The 15,019-nt window shown below is 39.7% G+C and overlaps 1 protein-coding gene across 1 annotated transcript in view; it reads left to right on the top strand.

Moving 5' to 3' along the window:
- The window catches only part of ascc3 (activating signal cointegrator 1 complex subunit 3), a 150,088-nt gene that overhangs the window by 88,527 nt on the left and 46,542 nt on the right, over positions 1 to 15,019 (top strand). The window contains exons 14-20 of the mRNA XM_041942373.1: positions 335 to 469; positions 11,183 to 11,374; positions 11,637 to 11,861; positions 12,645 to 12,764; positions 13,152 to 13,316; positions 13,785 to 13,871; positions 14,067 to 14,243. Of these exons, the coding sequence (XP_041798307.1) occupies positions 335 to 469; positions 11,183 to 11,374; positions 11,637 to 11,861; positions 12,645 to 12,764; positions 13,152 to 13,316; positions 13,785 to 13,871; positions 14,067 to 14,243 (1,101 nt within the window). The remainder of the gene's footprint in view (positions 1 to 334; positions 470 to 11,182; positions 11,375 to 11,636; positions 11,862 to 12,644; positions 12,765 to 13,151; positions 13,317 to 13,784; positions 13,872 to 14,066; positions 14,244 to 15,019) is intronic.

Genomic DNA, 15,019 nt, shown 5'->3' with positions numbered 1-15,019 from the left:
TTATTTTTGTAACTCAGATTGCTGAAGCCTCACATCAGCTTCAGATAAAATGTAAATGTGTGTTTGGACAGAACGGGGACTGGACTGGAAGCAAGGGAAGAAAGGGAAATACCTGAATGAATCAGTGAAAAAAACATAATGAATGCAGATGCTTTCATGCAGTCACAGGGCTCACTGAATGTGTAAATGCTTTGAATCAGCCGTTATGGCCTTGTGTTGAGCCAGTTGACATGAAATTGTACACGTTAGACAGTTGCTGTACCGGCTTCTTTGTGGAATTATGTGTTTTCTTGATGTTGTGAAGCTCCTCACTTTGTATCTTGGTGCGTCTCAGGTGATGGTGTTTGTCCATGCTCGTAATGCCACGGTGAAGACGGCCATGGGGCTGATTGAGATGGCGAAGAACCAGGGAGAAACATGCTTCTTTCAGCCAGACCAAGGTCCCGACTATGGCCAGTGTGAGAAACAGGTAGAAAAGCTTTCAGTGATCTGTGTTCAAATCCTCTTTGAAAGTATAAAAGTCATCAATGTCTTATTTCAGCGATTTCAGCTTCTTAACAGTGTTTAGCAACATTGTTCTCCTTTACTCATCTGTTAATCACTTCCTCATCCTGTTAGCAATGGTTAGACAAGACAGTTTTTGTAGTAGCTTTGAATCATATACCTGTATGTGTATGATTAAAACCAACACAGTATATGATGAGCTATGCAGTGTTGAATGTTCTAGTGCTGGGGCCAAACTAATCACAGGTTAACGGATATAAGTCTGGTTACCAAACTGAGATCTGAGAAAAAACAATAAGAGGCAATGCTTTTCAGAAAGGCAAGACAAGAACATGCAAAAACAAGATTGTACAAGCAAAAAAGTAAATCAAGGCAAAAACAACAACAAAAACACAGCTATCAGGTAGGAACGCAAACGACTCGGTCACACCACACATTACATTATTGTAGTGGTCAGTTTATATTAATGTAATCATCCCATCAATAAACCAACCAACACCAATGCCCAACTCACCTCCAAGGAGCCATAACTTTAGTTATGTCTGCTTCATTAGCAAACCGTCCTGACAGGACTGACCTGAAGCTGTTGTAGCCGATTAGCTTTGTTCCACAATCCACTCTTACATTACAATAAACCTGTTTCACATTACTGTCCTCTGTTGAGTACAAACTGCTCCCCAAACATTCATGGCTTGTATCCAGAGAAACACCAAACTGCATTTCTTGAATACGCTTTTAACTTATTGTCTGCTTAGAAACCGAGTTCACTGGCATGCTAAGTAGCACTCTACAAGCAACAGCTATTGTGGCTTGGCTAGTGCTAACGTGTTCCCAACATTCCCGTGTTTTAGTTGTTAGCTTGCCAGCTAGCCACAGAGGTAGACACTAAGTTGCCAAGCTTTTAGCCCGACTTATTTTGCAGCAATGTGTGCGATGTAAATTTGCGGTGCCGCTTTTTTGCATTTTGGAACTACAACAAAAGCATTTGCACACATCTCATATACAGTGTAGAACTTTTGACACGCCATGAGGACAGCGACAAAATGAAAGGTAAAGCCGTATATTTAGGTATGAAATACAAACAATAAAAATGATTCTTTTTTATTGTATTTATTGAGTTTCTGTGGCTAACCTGTTTCACATCTTTACACAATTTTTTTTACTTATTTTCATATAAACGTGTGAGTCTGAAATAAAGTTGAATTGAACTTCTGCACATTTACGCTCAGAACCACATAGTATCTGTTTGGGTGGAGCTTTCTGTTACTGTATTGCTCATGTGGGCAGGTATGACAGTGTGTGTGTGCGTGTGCGTGTGTGCGTGCGTGTGCATGCATGCGTGCAGTTAATGGTCTCTGTGCTGTGAGAGTGCACAGAGGTGGAGCTATATTCTCCCTCAGAGGATGGACAGTCAGACTCCAACCCCCATATTTAAATCTCTGCAACAGAAGGCAGAGTGATAAATTTAGTAACCTTTTCCTTCGTTCCCTGCGGCTGAGCTGAGATTGATGCGCCTCTAATCTCCCCTCCATTTAAATAGGATATGTATACAAATCAGATCATTTTTCATGCTTTCTAAAACTGGAAAAAGAGACAAGAGATGATGTTTGGCGACTAAAAATGATGTGTTGTGGCCAGGTTAGTCTTTGAAACTACTTAAAATGCAACTGTGCAACTTTTTCAACAGTATGCATACATGAAATAATATTGTTGCGTATGCACAAACTGTGCATTAATTTACTACAAGCTCTTCCACCAGTGTCCCAGCATAATGAGTATTATCCACTCCATTAGTCCGTCTTTGAGTGTTTGTCAGTTTGGCCTGCTCTGGCGAAGAAAGAGGCATCAGGCTGATTCCACTCTAAGCCCACACAGAGATAATGCACTGCCTATTTGCACTCTGGAAATTGCCCCACATTAATATTTATAGGTGTTTTTAATCTCTAATATGCATATGCAGTGAAATAAAGCACCTCTAAGGTCAGTCATATAATTTAGCGTTTATTTATCCAGCTTTAAAAGTCAGAAGTGATTCCACTATATTTTTCTCTCTCCTAATGTTATTTAATTGGCTTAATCTCGTGGGGTTGCAGAGGCTGTCAATCAAGCTTAGATATCTTAATTCACCCACTTGAATCAATTCTTGTTAAATACAGTTTTTGGTGAGCTGAAGTGCAGCTGAGTAAAATGATTGAGAAACACTGAGAAAACACTCTACAAAAGAACATTTTACACTACAGTCTTGCCTGTTGAGCACAAGTGTCCACATTTATAGGTTGTATTATAATGAAAACTGTGAAAGGAGAACAGTTCACATTCTTGGGTTGTAATACCTCCCTCATATACAATTATCTTTAGAACACAGAGAAAATACTGCTCAGAGTACTGCGGCTGATTGATTAGATGTTGTTAAGGTCAGCAAAGTTTTCTGGTCAGCACAAACCAGCGCTGGTTCTAGCCCATGGCCTGTTTTAAGAAACACAATAAACTCACATGGGAACTTTTACTCAGTATGGACAATTACTTCATGTTGTAGCATTGTTTGTTATTTTAGCACAAGGGCCTGTTCATTATAACACAGCCCGTAGCCACACAGATTTTGTTTTTATAAGCATAAATACAATAAAATTCATTTAAAATTCAAATGTCATGAAATAAAGACAACATTTGCAGTAATGGTTGTGTGATTACTGAACATTAACACATTAGTACATTACACTGTACCCAGTGGGGGCCAGTGGTGTTTGTGGTGCATGTTGAATTCAGTTCAATGTTCAATGCTTAAAGAGGCAAAAAAAAAAAATTTAAATTTAAATCAAAACCAAAGATCTTCAAAACTATGGCTTCAACTGACTTTTATTTTCATATATATTTATTTTATTTTCATTATTGATTAGTCTGCCACTGTCTTGATTAATCTTGTGGTCAATAAAAATGTGAGAGAATGGTGAAAAATATCAGTCACAATTTTGTAAATTGCAAGATGATGTCATGTTTCTAACAATGCTATACAGACATTCTATTATTATTATTATTATTATTATTATTATTATTATTATTATTATTATTATTATTATTATTATTATTATTATTATCCTCTGTGTCATGAAGGAACATGTCAGCTAGTGCAACAGTGTCGCTCTCTGATTTGTTTTTAATTCACCCTAATTCCAAAAAAGTTGGAAGTTGTGTAAAACGTAAATAAAAACAGAATTCAATCATTTGCAAATGAGCTGTGTTTACCAACAACAATTTAATGAAGTGTTCTTGAGCCCACGTACTTCTCTCCTTCATACAGTTATGTATTTCACAAAGTGGTGAACCTCGCTCCATCCTCACTTGTGAACAACTGAGCCTTTTGAGGATGTTACATACCCAATCATGATACTATCACCTGCTACCAATCAACCTGTTTACCTGTGGAATGATCCAAACAGGTGTTTTTGGAGCGTTCCACAACTTTCCCAGGCTTTTGGTGCTCCTGTCCTGACTAGTTTGGACTTGTTGATGAGGTCATGAGGTATATTGTCTTTGCACTGTTTTCAATTGAGTATATGTCAAAAAGGATTAGAATATGATCCCATTCAGTTTCATTTATGTTTTTCACTGCATCCCCACTTTTTTGGAATCGGGGTTGTTGTATTTGAACAACAATGGATCTCTATGGCTCAGAGAAATAAGATATATCAGACCCTGTTTCAAGGATTCACCGTTGGTTTTCTTAAGCACATGAGATTTGTTGACATTTGACGTTTTGCATGTGGATGATGAAAGACGTTTTAACTCAGTTATTCATTGGGCCTGAAGTCCAGCTCTTGTTAGCATTAATGAGGCATTAAATTATTATAGCTAAAGCTAGACATATGAGTCAGAATAAACATGGATTTGAGGCCACAAATGTTTAACGATGAGGTTGTAAAGCACATCATATTGCCCCAACCCGTGTGCAGGGAACCTCTGCCTAAAGCTCTCCTCAGAGAGTGTTTTGTTCAAGAGCCTGTTTGACTTTCCATTTGCTCCAACTCTGACAGTCCAGCCTCTACCCTCCTCTCCCTTCTCTTTCCTTCACCTCCCCTTGTCGCCCTCATTTTTTTAAATATCCACTTCTCAGAGATGAAACCATGTGACTGGTTAGAGATGAGAAAGGAACTCTACTGTGGAGGGTAAGAGACACCTTGTGGTCCCATGAGTCTATTACACAGATGATATACAGACCTATCATTGGTTATTGAGAGCTATGAAGTAGCACCTTTAGCGCTAATGTGTGCCTGCAATGGTGGCCAGTCGTGCTGTATGTTAAAGTCGGGATGCAATTTGCTTAAAAAAGAGTGTTAGATTAATGTTATCTGCTGGAAAGCTAGAGATAGACAGTACAAGTGTACTGATACACCTTCACTTTTCTTGTGAAGACGAGTTTCTCTTTCGACTCTCCAGCTCTGTGGTCTTCAAATGTGCGGCTTTCATGTCATTTTGTTTGACAAGATACACCGATGCAGACACACTGATGCCTGCGAGTGCAAAGCCTCCAGGGACTCCACAGCAACACCCGAGTGGGCTCATTAATGTCTCCGTTTGCTTTCATTGGCGCTATTTTTACAAGTCTGGTCCGCTGCGGGTCCTTTCATTGTGTCAGATTCATGACAGTCTGTCACCGTGCCAAACCCGCTCCCCAGTACACTGATCAACAACAATGAGCTGCAACTCAAAGGCTGGAGGAAAATAGGAGTGACACAGTGGAGTGACAAACACACCTATCACAAAAATGGCTGCCTTAAATAGAAACACTACTTTGTGAAATAGTGGGAGAGTGTGTAGAAAGCTGGATACCTCTCCATCCAGTCTGACTATTTCAGTATCGCAGCTAATCCGCAGTCTGATAGCCTCAGGGAGCGGCCTCGCATTTTATCATGGCAGTGAATAGCAAGTGCATTTTCCTCTTTAATTGCTTAGTCATCAGCATTAAAACGGCTGATTAGTGTGTTAACTGTTCTGCCGTTCTGCCCACCATGTTGAAGAACAAAGGGCTGGTGTCATGCACTGGCTTTTTTTTTTTCTTTTCACAAATGGACAAACGGATCAACAAACACACACGAACAAATATGATCTCCATCACTACTTCACATGTTACACCTGTGTTCAGCTTTCCAAGTATTTTTCATTAGATACGACTGCGCAGTGTAAATGTGGAGCATTTTAAAAGCAGTTTGTTGTTGAGCAGACACATTTCCATTGTTTAAAGATGTTTTGACAGATTGTTTCGAGCTTTACAGGCAAGTTGAAAACAACTTCGCAGCTCATTTCTGATCATGCTGGTGACAAATGCTTTGTGGCTGTACAGAGCACAGCATCTGTAAAAAATCTCTATCTGTATATTAACATGAGAAAACCATAACATCCCCTCTTCTGTTTGACAGACTTCGCAGAAGTGACGTAAACAAACAACATAAACTACAGAGAGGAGAGAAGAGGTGCGAGTGAGATCATTTGCTAAATTTCCTCTGGACACTGACTTCAGTGACAGTAGATCATATCTGACAGCTGTGAAGGAGCCAGGACACGACACAGCAGTGTGTTGTGGACGTTGGTCGTTAGGAGACATCCGTGGCTCTTCTTCAGGGACGAACCAGTCAAACAGCATTTTTACATTTTAACTAAAGGCTGCATCCAGTCTGCTGCAATATCATTCAAGTGGATCAGTTCACTTGTGATGTAGGTCTCTTATATTATTATCTGTCTTCACCAATAGTGTAGACATGTTTAGTTTAATAGGTGAGAAACTACCGAAGATCTCCCACATTGATTTCTCATAGCTGCAGAGGCCCCATTTAACTTTACCATCATCTTTATGTTGAGCTGACTACATTAGAGACTTTTAGTTTAGTTTAGTTTTATTTCAGTCATATATACACTTCAAAACATCAAAAGAAAAAAGAACCACAAAAACAATTTTGACTGAAAAAGGCTCAGGCAGAAGCAAAGCTTATTAAAGCCCGCCTACTATGGATCTTAAGCTACACAATTCATGCTGTCAAGTGGAAAGAAAAAAAAAAAAAATATATATATATATATATACATATATATACTCGTGCACATACATATCTCTTTTCCCCTTTTTTCAATTACAGCCATAACTCCTAAATATAAATCCACATCATGATTTTTTGAACATAACAAAAGAAGTACATTGCTTGAGTTTGAGATCAGCACTAATCCACAGCTGAACCCCTTTAAAAGAAATACATCTTCTTTTAACCTCTTTTTTAGCTTTTTGTAACACAAATTTGTTTCCATCTCTCAACTCATATTTCCTCTCAGACACTATGAAAAACTTACGCACACTGTCTGGTAGTGTTTTTTTTTTCTATGATAAGCCAAGTCTCTAAACTTGAAAACATGAGAATTTAAAAATAATCATAATAAGCAGCTTTGTTTATGATGCGTATGGCTCGTTTTTGTTGTCACACAGTTTTATCACTTGTAGTTTTAAATGTAGATCCCCATAATTCCACATAATAAGTTAAATAAGAAATTATCAGAGGACAGTAAATTAAATATAAACTTTTATAATTTAGCATATCTTTGGTTTTGTACATGATTGCAATTGATTTTGAGATTTTCCCTTAAACATACTCAACATGTTTTTCCCAGTTTAGTTTATGATCGATCACAACTCTGAGAAATTTGGTCTCCCAAATCCTTCCTATTTCAATGTTAGAGATTTTTAATTTAATATTACTTTCAGATTGGCTTCCAAATATCATAAATGTAGTTTTCTTTATATTAACAGATAATTTATTGACATCAAACCAAGTTTTGAACACTCCAAGTTCTTGTTCAACAGTGTGCAGAAGTTCTTCTGAATTTTCACCTGAGGAGTACAAATTTGTGTCATCAGCAAACATGATACATTTAACTTGTTAGAAACATGACAAATGTCATTTATAAAAAGAATAAACAATTTGGGGCCAATAATGGAGCCCTGAGGCAAGCTATTAGCTATTAGCTATTAGCTATTTTTTCCTCATGTATAGATAGCGATGGTTAGAATGCACAGTTACAGCAACAGACAGCCATTTCTTTTGTGTTTTGTTGCTTTTCAGAGTCATGCTTAATGCAAACCAGATAAACTAACTGAGGCTGAGCTCATTTACTACATCTGTAGTTCAGGAAAAACGGCTCACTAAATTGTAAAAATGAGTTTCTGTGAAGTTTTGCACTGCTGACAATGATTTGCAGTATATTTAGAAAATATCTCCACTAGATTGAGGTACAACAGTATGAAATATTAAGAGATTGAGGCAGACCGTGATAGAAAAGTGGAGTAGAGATGGTGTGAGTGGAAACTCGTTCTCCCACTCTCTCCTGCTTATCCAGCATGAACAGCCAGCCTCTCTGAGCAACTATATGACTATCAAGGGCCACTGAATGAAATCAACAATTAACCATCCTGCCTCAGTTTAACAGAGTGAGTGAATAGTTTTGGTGCTCATGACAGATGGTGTTGGTGTTGATGCCATGAGACAGAAGTCATCTAGCATATCTACCATTTCCCACATTCTTGCTTTGCTTGATTTGTCACTATGCAGTCTGAAGCTGTAATTTACTGAAAGAAATACTGATGCTTCCACATTCCTAAAAATAATTTGCTTCTGTCCTGCACACTGTTACTGAAAGGATCAGAGATCTATGAGTGCTCAAATTCAAACATCAGAAATGTGAAACCAGTTAGTTACACCTACCTCTGTTTAGTGGTCCTTAGAGAAGATTTGACAACCTCTTGAATGGTTTATTTCAGCTCTGGTGTTCACTGATGCTCTTTACAGAGTCACAACAGTGATAGATGGTGAGTGGAGTTGGCAGCTGGCTGTCTGTGGGCAGAGTGAGCTCTGCAGCAGGAGCAGCAGTGAGCACCAGGCCCTAATGGGACCTGATCAGGAGCTTAGGTCACTGCCATCTCAAATACAGCCATGGCACAGCAGACATCAGGGCTAACTCACCTTAGATTAGATGCTGGAAGCATGGCTGTAACACACTCTGACACCTCAAAGCTAAGCCTCAGCCGTAGCATTTCAATTACCTACCCTCCCCAGCTCACATGGATCTCAACAGCACAGTGCACAACCTGGCCCTGAGGAGTCCCACCAGACCACAGTTTGCCCTGTTCAGACGTGTATGGCTTTAGATGGACATAGCAGGACTGCTTTTTGTTCTGTCGCGTCATTTTTTATGGGATTGTCATCTGAAAAAAATCACTGCAAAAACAGTGGAACTGGAAGTGGAAGGGTACCAGCATAACAAATACACTGCCGCTTCAATACTAATGAGAAGAGGGAATATGCTAGACTTGTGTAGAAGGTGTTAAAGTCTTTGGTATGCTTTGAACAAGGAAGGTCTTCTGTTGTTTCATCTCACCACATCTACTGTTTTACATGCCTGTTCTGAATGTTGGGGCTCTAAGTTTGGCCCTGGTAGCTCATCTGGTAGAGCGCATACCATGTAAGGCTGAGTCCTTACCGCAGAGGCCTGGATCCGATTCCAGTCTGGGCTTCATGTCACACCCCTCTCTCTCTGATGATGAACATCACACTCAGAGGCAGCATTATGCCAGCATCGTTTTGTTCAGTGTAAAAAGGGAAAGCCGGCATAATGACAGGCTCATAGGAACACTGACTATATGTAGGGGGAATTTGGCCAAATTGTGATAAAACACTAAAAAGATTTCATACTCGAGAGTGACTTTTGTTGACAGATAAAATATGACAAGAAAAAAAGACAGCACTAGTTTATTCAAATGCTGAACTCTGACCTATTCTTGCCTTTAACTGACAAAGACCTTTGGCTGCCATGTGAGTCTGAGCAAAGGTGAGACAGAGCCAAAAAAAAAACCTTGTCAGGAAGACTTCCTCCTCAGGAGGAGAATCTGGATGAATCGGTCAACAACTGCTTGACTTTGACGCAGGACACTACAGTTTGTATGTCATATCCTGCCGGCTGTTTTTTTTTTTAGCTGATAAAGAAGTGTCCCTGATCTTACCTAAGTTGTTTTTTTTTGTTTGTTTTTTTTCCTAAGCTGCAAACCCTCTCTAACCCTTTCCCACTATTTTTTTTAACCCAAAACATGATCTTTCTCAGACTAACCAATTATCTTGTTTCCCTGAGCCTAACCAGACGTATGCTGTAGCAATTGCAGATCAGGAAGTGTTCTTACTCTGTTTTTTTAGAACTTGGAAATGGGCTGTCAGCTTCTCATTTTCTACCAAAGGTCAATGTTGATTTCTTTTAAACATGATCACGATCATTCTCTAACCTCAACCAAGTCTGAGGCCAAATGTAAATGGCAGTCGTTGGACTTGTCACAAGGTCACCTGTAAATACTGTGAGGATGTGAGAACTCCAGAACTGGCCTTAGATGACTCCAATGAACGACTGCCGTCACACAGCCAAGAGCACCGACAGCCCAAGTGGTGCCAATGACCGCGATACCAACCTCACTGAAGAGGCCCCGTGGACGAGAGGCTAATGTTTTCAAGTTTCTGCAAGTCTAGTTGCCCAAATTACCCTTCTTGCATAACCACATTGTTCTTTTAACAAGGACAGCCAAGGTAACAAAGTACTTGTTTTAACCCAAACTGTTATCATTCTCAAACCCTAATCAAATAGAGTTTTGGAATTTAGATGGTCTGTCAATTTCAGTGTGTCCCCCTCGACATTACAAAAAATAGTTTGTCAGAAAATGTCTTATGCATGGTGTCAGTGGTTATTGTACTTTACAGTGTGTTTCTATTTTGTCTCCATTAAAAAGTATAGTTTGTGGCTAACATTACCTGACACTGAATTAACAGCCGCTTGCCAGTAGAAATAATTTCTGAAAAGGCTAACACTAAACTGTGTTTTTAATATTGAATGAACCGGTTTATTGTTTTCACATCATGGAAGAAAACCTGCTCTTCTGGCACATTTTACCTAATGTTTAGTCAGACACTTGTCCGCTGTGCTTTTGGTTGCTTGTGTCTGTCCTCCACCTTTATCCGCAAGGTTTGCATACAAATCCAGACATCCATTGCAAGTCAAACACTCAGTGTGAGCGAGGCAGACAGCTGCTGGCAGTAATGGGCTTTCTCTTTGCAGTGCAGTGTGGCAACTGACCTCTATTTAGATGCCCAGAGAAAGAGATAAAGCCCTGTGATGAGGACTCCCCTCAAGCCCAGCCAGGTCACAGCCCCGCTGTCAGTCACCAGCTCTCATCTGCATGTGTGTGTGTGTGTGTGTGGTTCCTGAGCTGCAGATATTCTGTGAATCTACAGCGATACTTTATTACAGTAATACCTTTGTGAAGCTGGTCCTGTGAAATATTTAAGACTGTGTCAGAGAGTTTTTGATTCGACTACACTTTCTGAGCCACTAGCACATTGTCATGTTCTTGCTCTAGAGTGCATTTTATTACAAGTCGTTCCTGTTACTGTTGCTGTTATTCTGGGAAAAAGAACAGCAACAATCATGACTGAAGTGATTCTTTTCTCATAGTCCACAGTTTTCTCTGCAGTCCAACATGATATTGGATCTGGGCTTATTTCCCACTTTAGACACAAAAAACAGCACTAGTTACTTTCCCTTACATGCCCTGAAGCACTCATCATTTGTTTTTTTAAACTAGCCTCTTCTAAACCACTTCTTTCAGATTCAGCGCTCCAGAAACAAGCAGATGAAGGAGATGTTCCCAGAAGGGTTTGGAATCCACCATGCTGGCATGTTGCGGTCTGACCGCAGCCTGATGGAGAGCATGTTCTCCAAGGGCCACCTCAAGGTGCTGGTCTGTACTGCCACTCTGGCCTGGGGAGTGAACCTGCCAGCTCATGCAGTTATCATCAAGGTTCGGCTTTTTGACTTGTCTGCTTTCTTTCTTCTTCTTCGTTCTTTCTTTCTTGCTTGTATTCTCTGTCAGAATAGCTGGATTATTAGCCAGGCTAAGTGACAGACTGCCATGAGCTCTCAGACCTTGTGGTAATTTCATTAATTGCTAGTTTCTTTGGTAATATATACCACTGAAGTGCTGCAACAATTCATAAAGATAAATGCATTTGCCCATGTTTCCGGTCCTCTGAAGCCACCTCTGTCTCTTGTGTCTGTAACAGGGTACTCAAATCTACGATGCCAAGCGCGGTGCCCTGGTGGATCTGGGCATCCTGGATGTCATGCAAATTTTCGGGCGTGCAGGTCGTCCCCAGTTTGACAAGTATGGTGAAGGCACCATCATCACCTCCCATGACAAACTGAGCCACTACCTGACCCTGCTCACCCAGCAGAACCCCATCGAGAGTCAGTTCCTGGACAGCCTGGCCGACAACCTCAATGCTGAGGTTAGTCTCTGTAAGCCCTGTTTGGAAGGGACTTGTATTCATTTGTCTATAGTCTTCTTGTACTGGATGCAAAACTTAAAGGCAGTTGAATTGGTTTTAAAATGCATTTTTTTGGTTGAAACTTCATCAGGAAATCAGAAATTCTGTAAAAAACTTGTTTTAACTGGAAATATAAGATGTAATAAGATGTCCACCATTCTGCACTTCTTATCTGCATTGTGTTATTTTTATTTCAGTGTAATCTACTATGAAATCTTCATTTATATTCAGCACCTGCTATAATAACGTGCTCTTTTTCAACACCTCTCCGAGTGATGTGCTAACATGCATTGAAACTGATTTTGAGTTGCATTATGCTGAACTGCAATGTGTTTGTTTTTCCCAAAACAAATTAACGTAAAAAAAAAAAAAAAAAAGTAGGAGTCACCTCATGTCTTGATCCTTTTTGGTGATTTCATTCAGTAAATAGTTCACTAATAGACTGAAATCTGAAATCAGCAGAAGCTTTTATCAGACCATGTAAGACAGAGCACATCATGCAAATCAATTGTCTGAAAAATAAAATAAATAATAAACAAGGTAATTATAAAGATTAAGAGGTCGAATAAAATAAAATGTTAAGTCTTAATAGTGCTTTGAAACCTTGAATCTTGAATGTTGAATCAGAGGAAGTGGACCATTGACATTGAGATTGCAGTTCCCAGAAGTGTTCGCTAGATGGCGACAGAGACCAGTGTTGTTAGTGACTGTGTGAGGACTGTTTCGTCTCTCTCCTGCATTCAGGTTGCTCTGGGGTCAGTCACCAACGTGGAGGAGGCAGTGAAGTGGCTCAGTTATACTTACCTTTATGTTCGCATGAGGGCCAACCCACTGGCATACGGCATCAACCACAAGGCTTATCAGGTTGGTGATCCACAGTGTATCTCTTTTATTCTGTGTCTGTCTGTCTTTGCAAGATCATAGCAGTGCAGGGTTTTCCTCAGGACGTTTTCACTATGTTGGGGAAGCATTTGTGTCACAATAAAAATAAAACGAGTGACAGTAAGAAAGATCTCCTTTCAATCTAACATCAATGTCAGTGGGTTGATTGTGAATGATTTACATTGGTCCATAAGGTCATGTACAAGAATGTGGATACATAGAACAGTTGGTGAAGGATTTTGAGTTAATTTGTGGAATTTAAGAAATGACTATTTTAAAAGTAAAAACATGTACGTGATCTACCTGTTAAATGAACTTAAATATAACTTGTGAATCAAAGAGTGAAGCTTTTTTCTTTCTTTTTTTTAGATGGATCCCTCCTTGGAGCTATATAGAAAGGAGCTGGTGGTGGAGGCAGGCAGGAAGCTGGACAAGGCCAGGATGATCCGCTTTGAGGAGCGCACTGGCTACTTTGCCTCCACGGACCTGGGCAGGACTGCCAGCCACTTCTACATCAGATACAACACCATAGAGGTAGAGTCTACACGCAAGAGTCACATACCACAAGAACTGACCTAATCATACATCTGAAGAGACGCTCAGCGTAATGTTTCATTTGGACATTTTTCTCTGTGGAATCAAATGCTGCCCAACTGGACCCAGGGTCCAAAATAAGGATGACAAAAATGAAGTAAAGAAACAACAATGAAATAAATTGCATTTTAAAAGAAACTGTGCCACAAACACAGTTCACACCTGTTACATTACAAGTTAGATGTTACTGTACCTTCCAATCAAAGAATGATATTTGTTCAACGCGTCAGCAAGCAGAAATCTTTCATGTCTCACATTATCGCAACCTTACAAATGAAAGAAACCTTGTTCATCATTGTTTATTTTTTGTGTGTTTTCACCATGGTGTATATCACTGCAGCTGACATAATGACTTGTCCTGATCAAAACTCAATGAACCACTCATATGTCTTCTCCCTCCTGCTGTAGACATTCAATGAAAATTTCAACTCTCAGCGAACAGAAGCGGACATCCTCAGTATTGTGTCCAAGGCCGAAGAGTTTGAGCAGCTTAAGGTGGGAGGTCATGAAGTGTAAACTAGCACTCAGCACTGAGATCTCAGAAAGTTGTAATTGTCACCCACTAAGCAAAACTGATTATTATTAAGTCTTCATTATAGGTATCCCCACAGAATGTAGCTGAAACGTACTCATCCACCACCCAGTCCATTCTAATGTGACAAACTGAATCATGTTGTTGTGTGTTGGCAGGTCCGTGATGAGGAGTTGGAGGAGCTGGATCAGCTGCTGTGTAACTACTGTGAGCTGCCGGCTGCAGGTGGGGTGGAGAACAGCTACGGCAAGATCAACATCCTGCTTCAGACGTACATCAGCCGAGGAGAGGTGGACAGCTTCTCCCTCATCTCAGACCTGTCGTATGTGGCACAGGTGAGGAAAAAGGAACCGCAGACACAATATATGAGTAAATCAGAGCATCAGATGACAAGTGTATATATTGGTAGTTTAATGCTTTCAGTCAAATTAATGAAGTCACTGTAGCAGTTGGAGATGAAGTCACCAGCATGTTGTGTACATTTTGATGTGAAATGAGCTGCTTGTAGTAATTACAGGTGTGTGTGTGTACTGAGACATATAGACATTGTTTGGCTGTTAAAAATTACATTGCAACTAATGATCATTCTCATTATCAGTTAATATCATTATTTTTTCAACTAATCAAATAATCATTTGTTTTAAAAGATTTCAGAAAGTAATGGAAAAATGGTCACAATGTCCTGAAGGCCATGATTACATACAGCACTCAGCAGCTTGTTTTGATCTGACCAGTGGTCACCCAAAAACCCAAGATATTCACTTTATTAGACTAGAAGAAAAAAAACAACAACAAATGTTCCCTTTTCGGAAGCTTAAAAATATATTTGAGTTATTTTTGAGTCTTACGTTATGTATTTCCAAATATTTGTTTACATCCAATTGTGGCGTAATAACATTACAATGAGGAGAACGGCAAGTCAGCAAGCAAGCAACACAAGTTTCTCCTGAAATGACAAGATTTTCCAAATGTGGAAATGAATGTATTTACAGGCACATAATCCTGAACTCTGTTTCCCTCTGCTTGCCTCCTGCTTCTTCTCCCTGCTCACCAAATCCATTTTTCCAAAATTTCCCACAGTAACTGACTCCATGTGGCTGAATACTTGGAA

This window comes from Chelmon rostratus, chromosome 8 (assembly GCF_017976325.1).
Source record: "Chelmon rostratus isolate fCheRos1 chromosome 8, fCheRos1.pri, whole genome shotgun sequence".
NCBI classification, from domain to species: domain Eukaryota; kingdom Metazoa; phylum Chordata; class Actinopteri; order Chaetodontiformes; family Chaetodontidae; genus Chelmon; species Chelmon rostratus.
The sequence above is the reverse complement of the archived record's forward strand: the minus strand, read 5'-3'. Positions and strand labels throughout refer to the sequence as shown.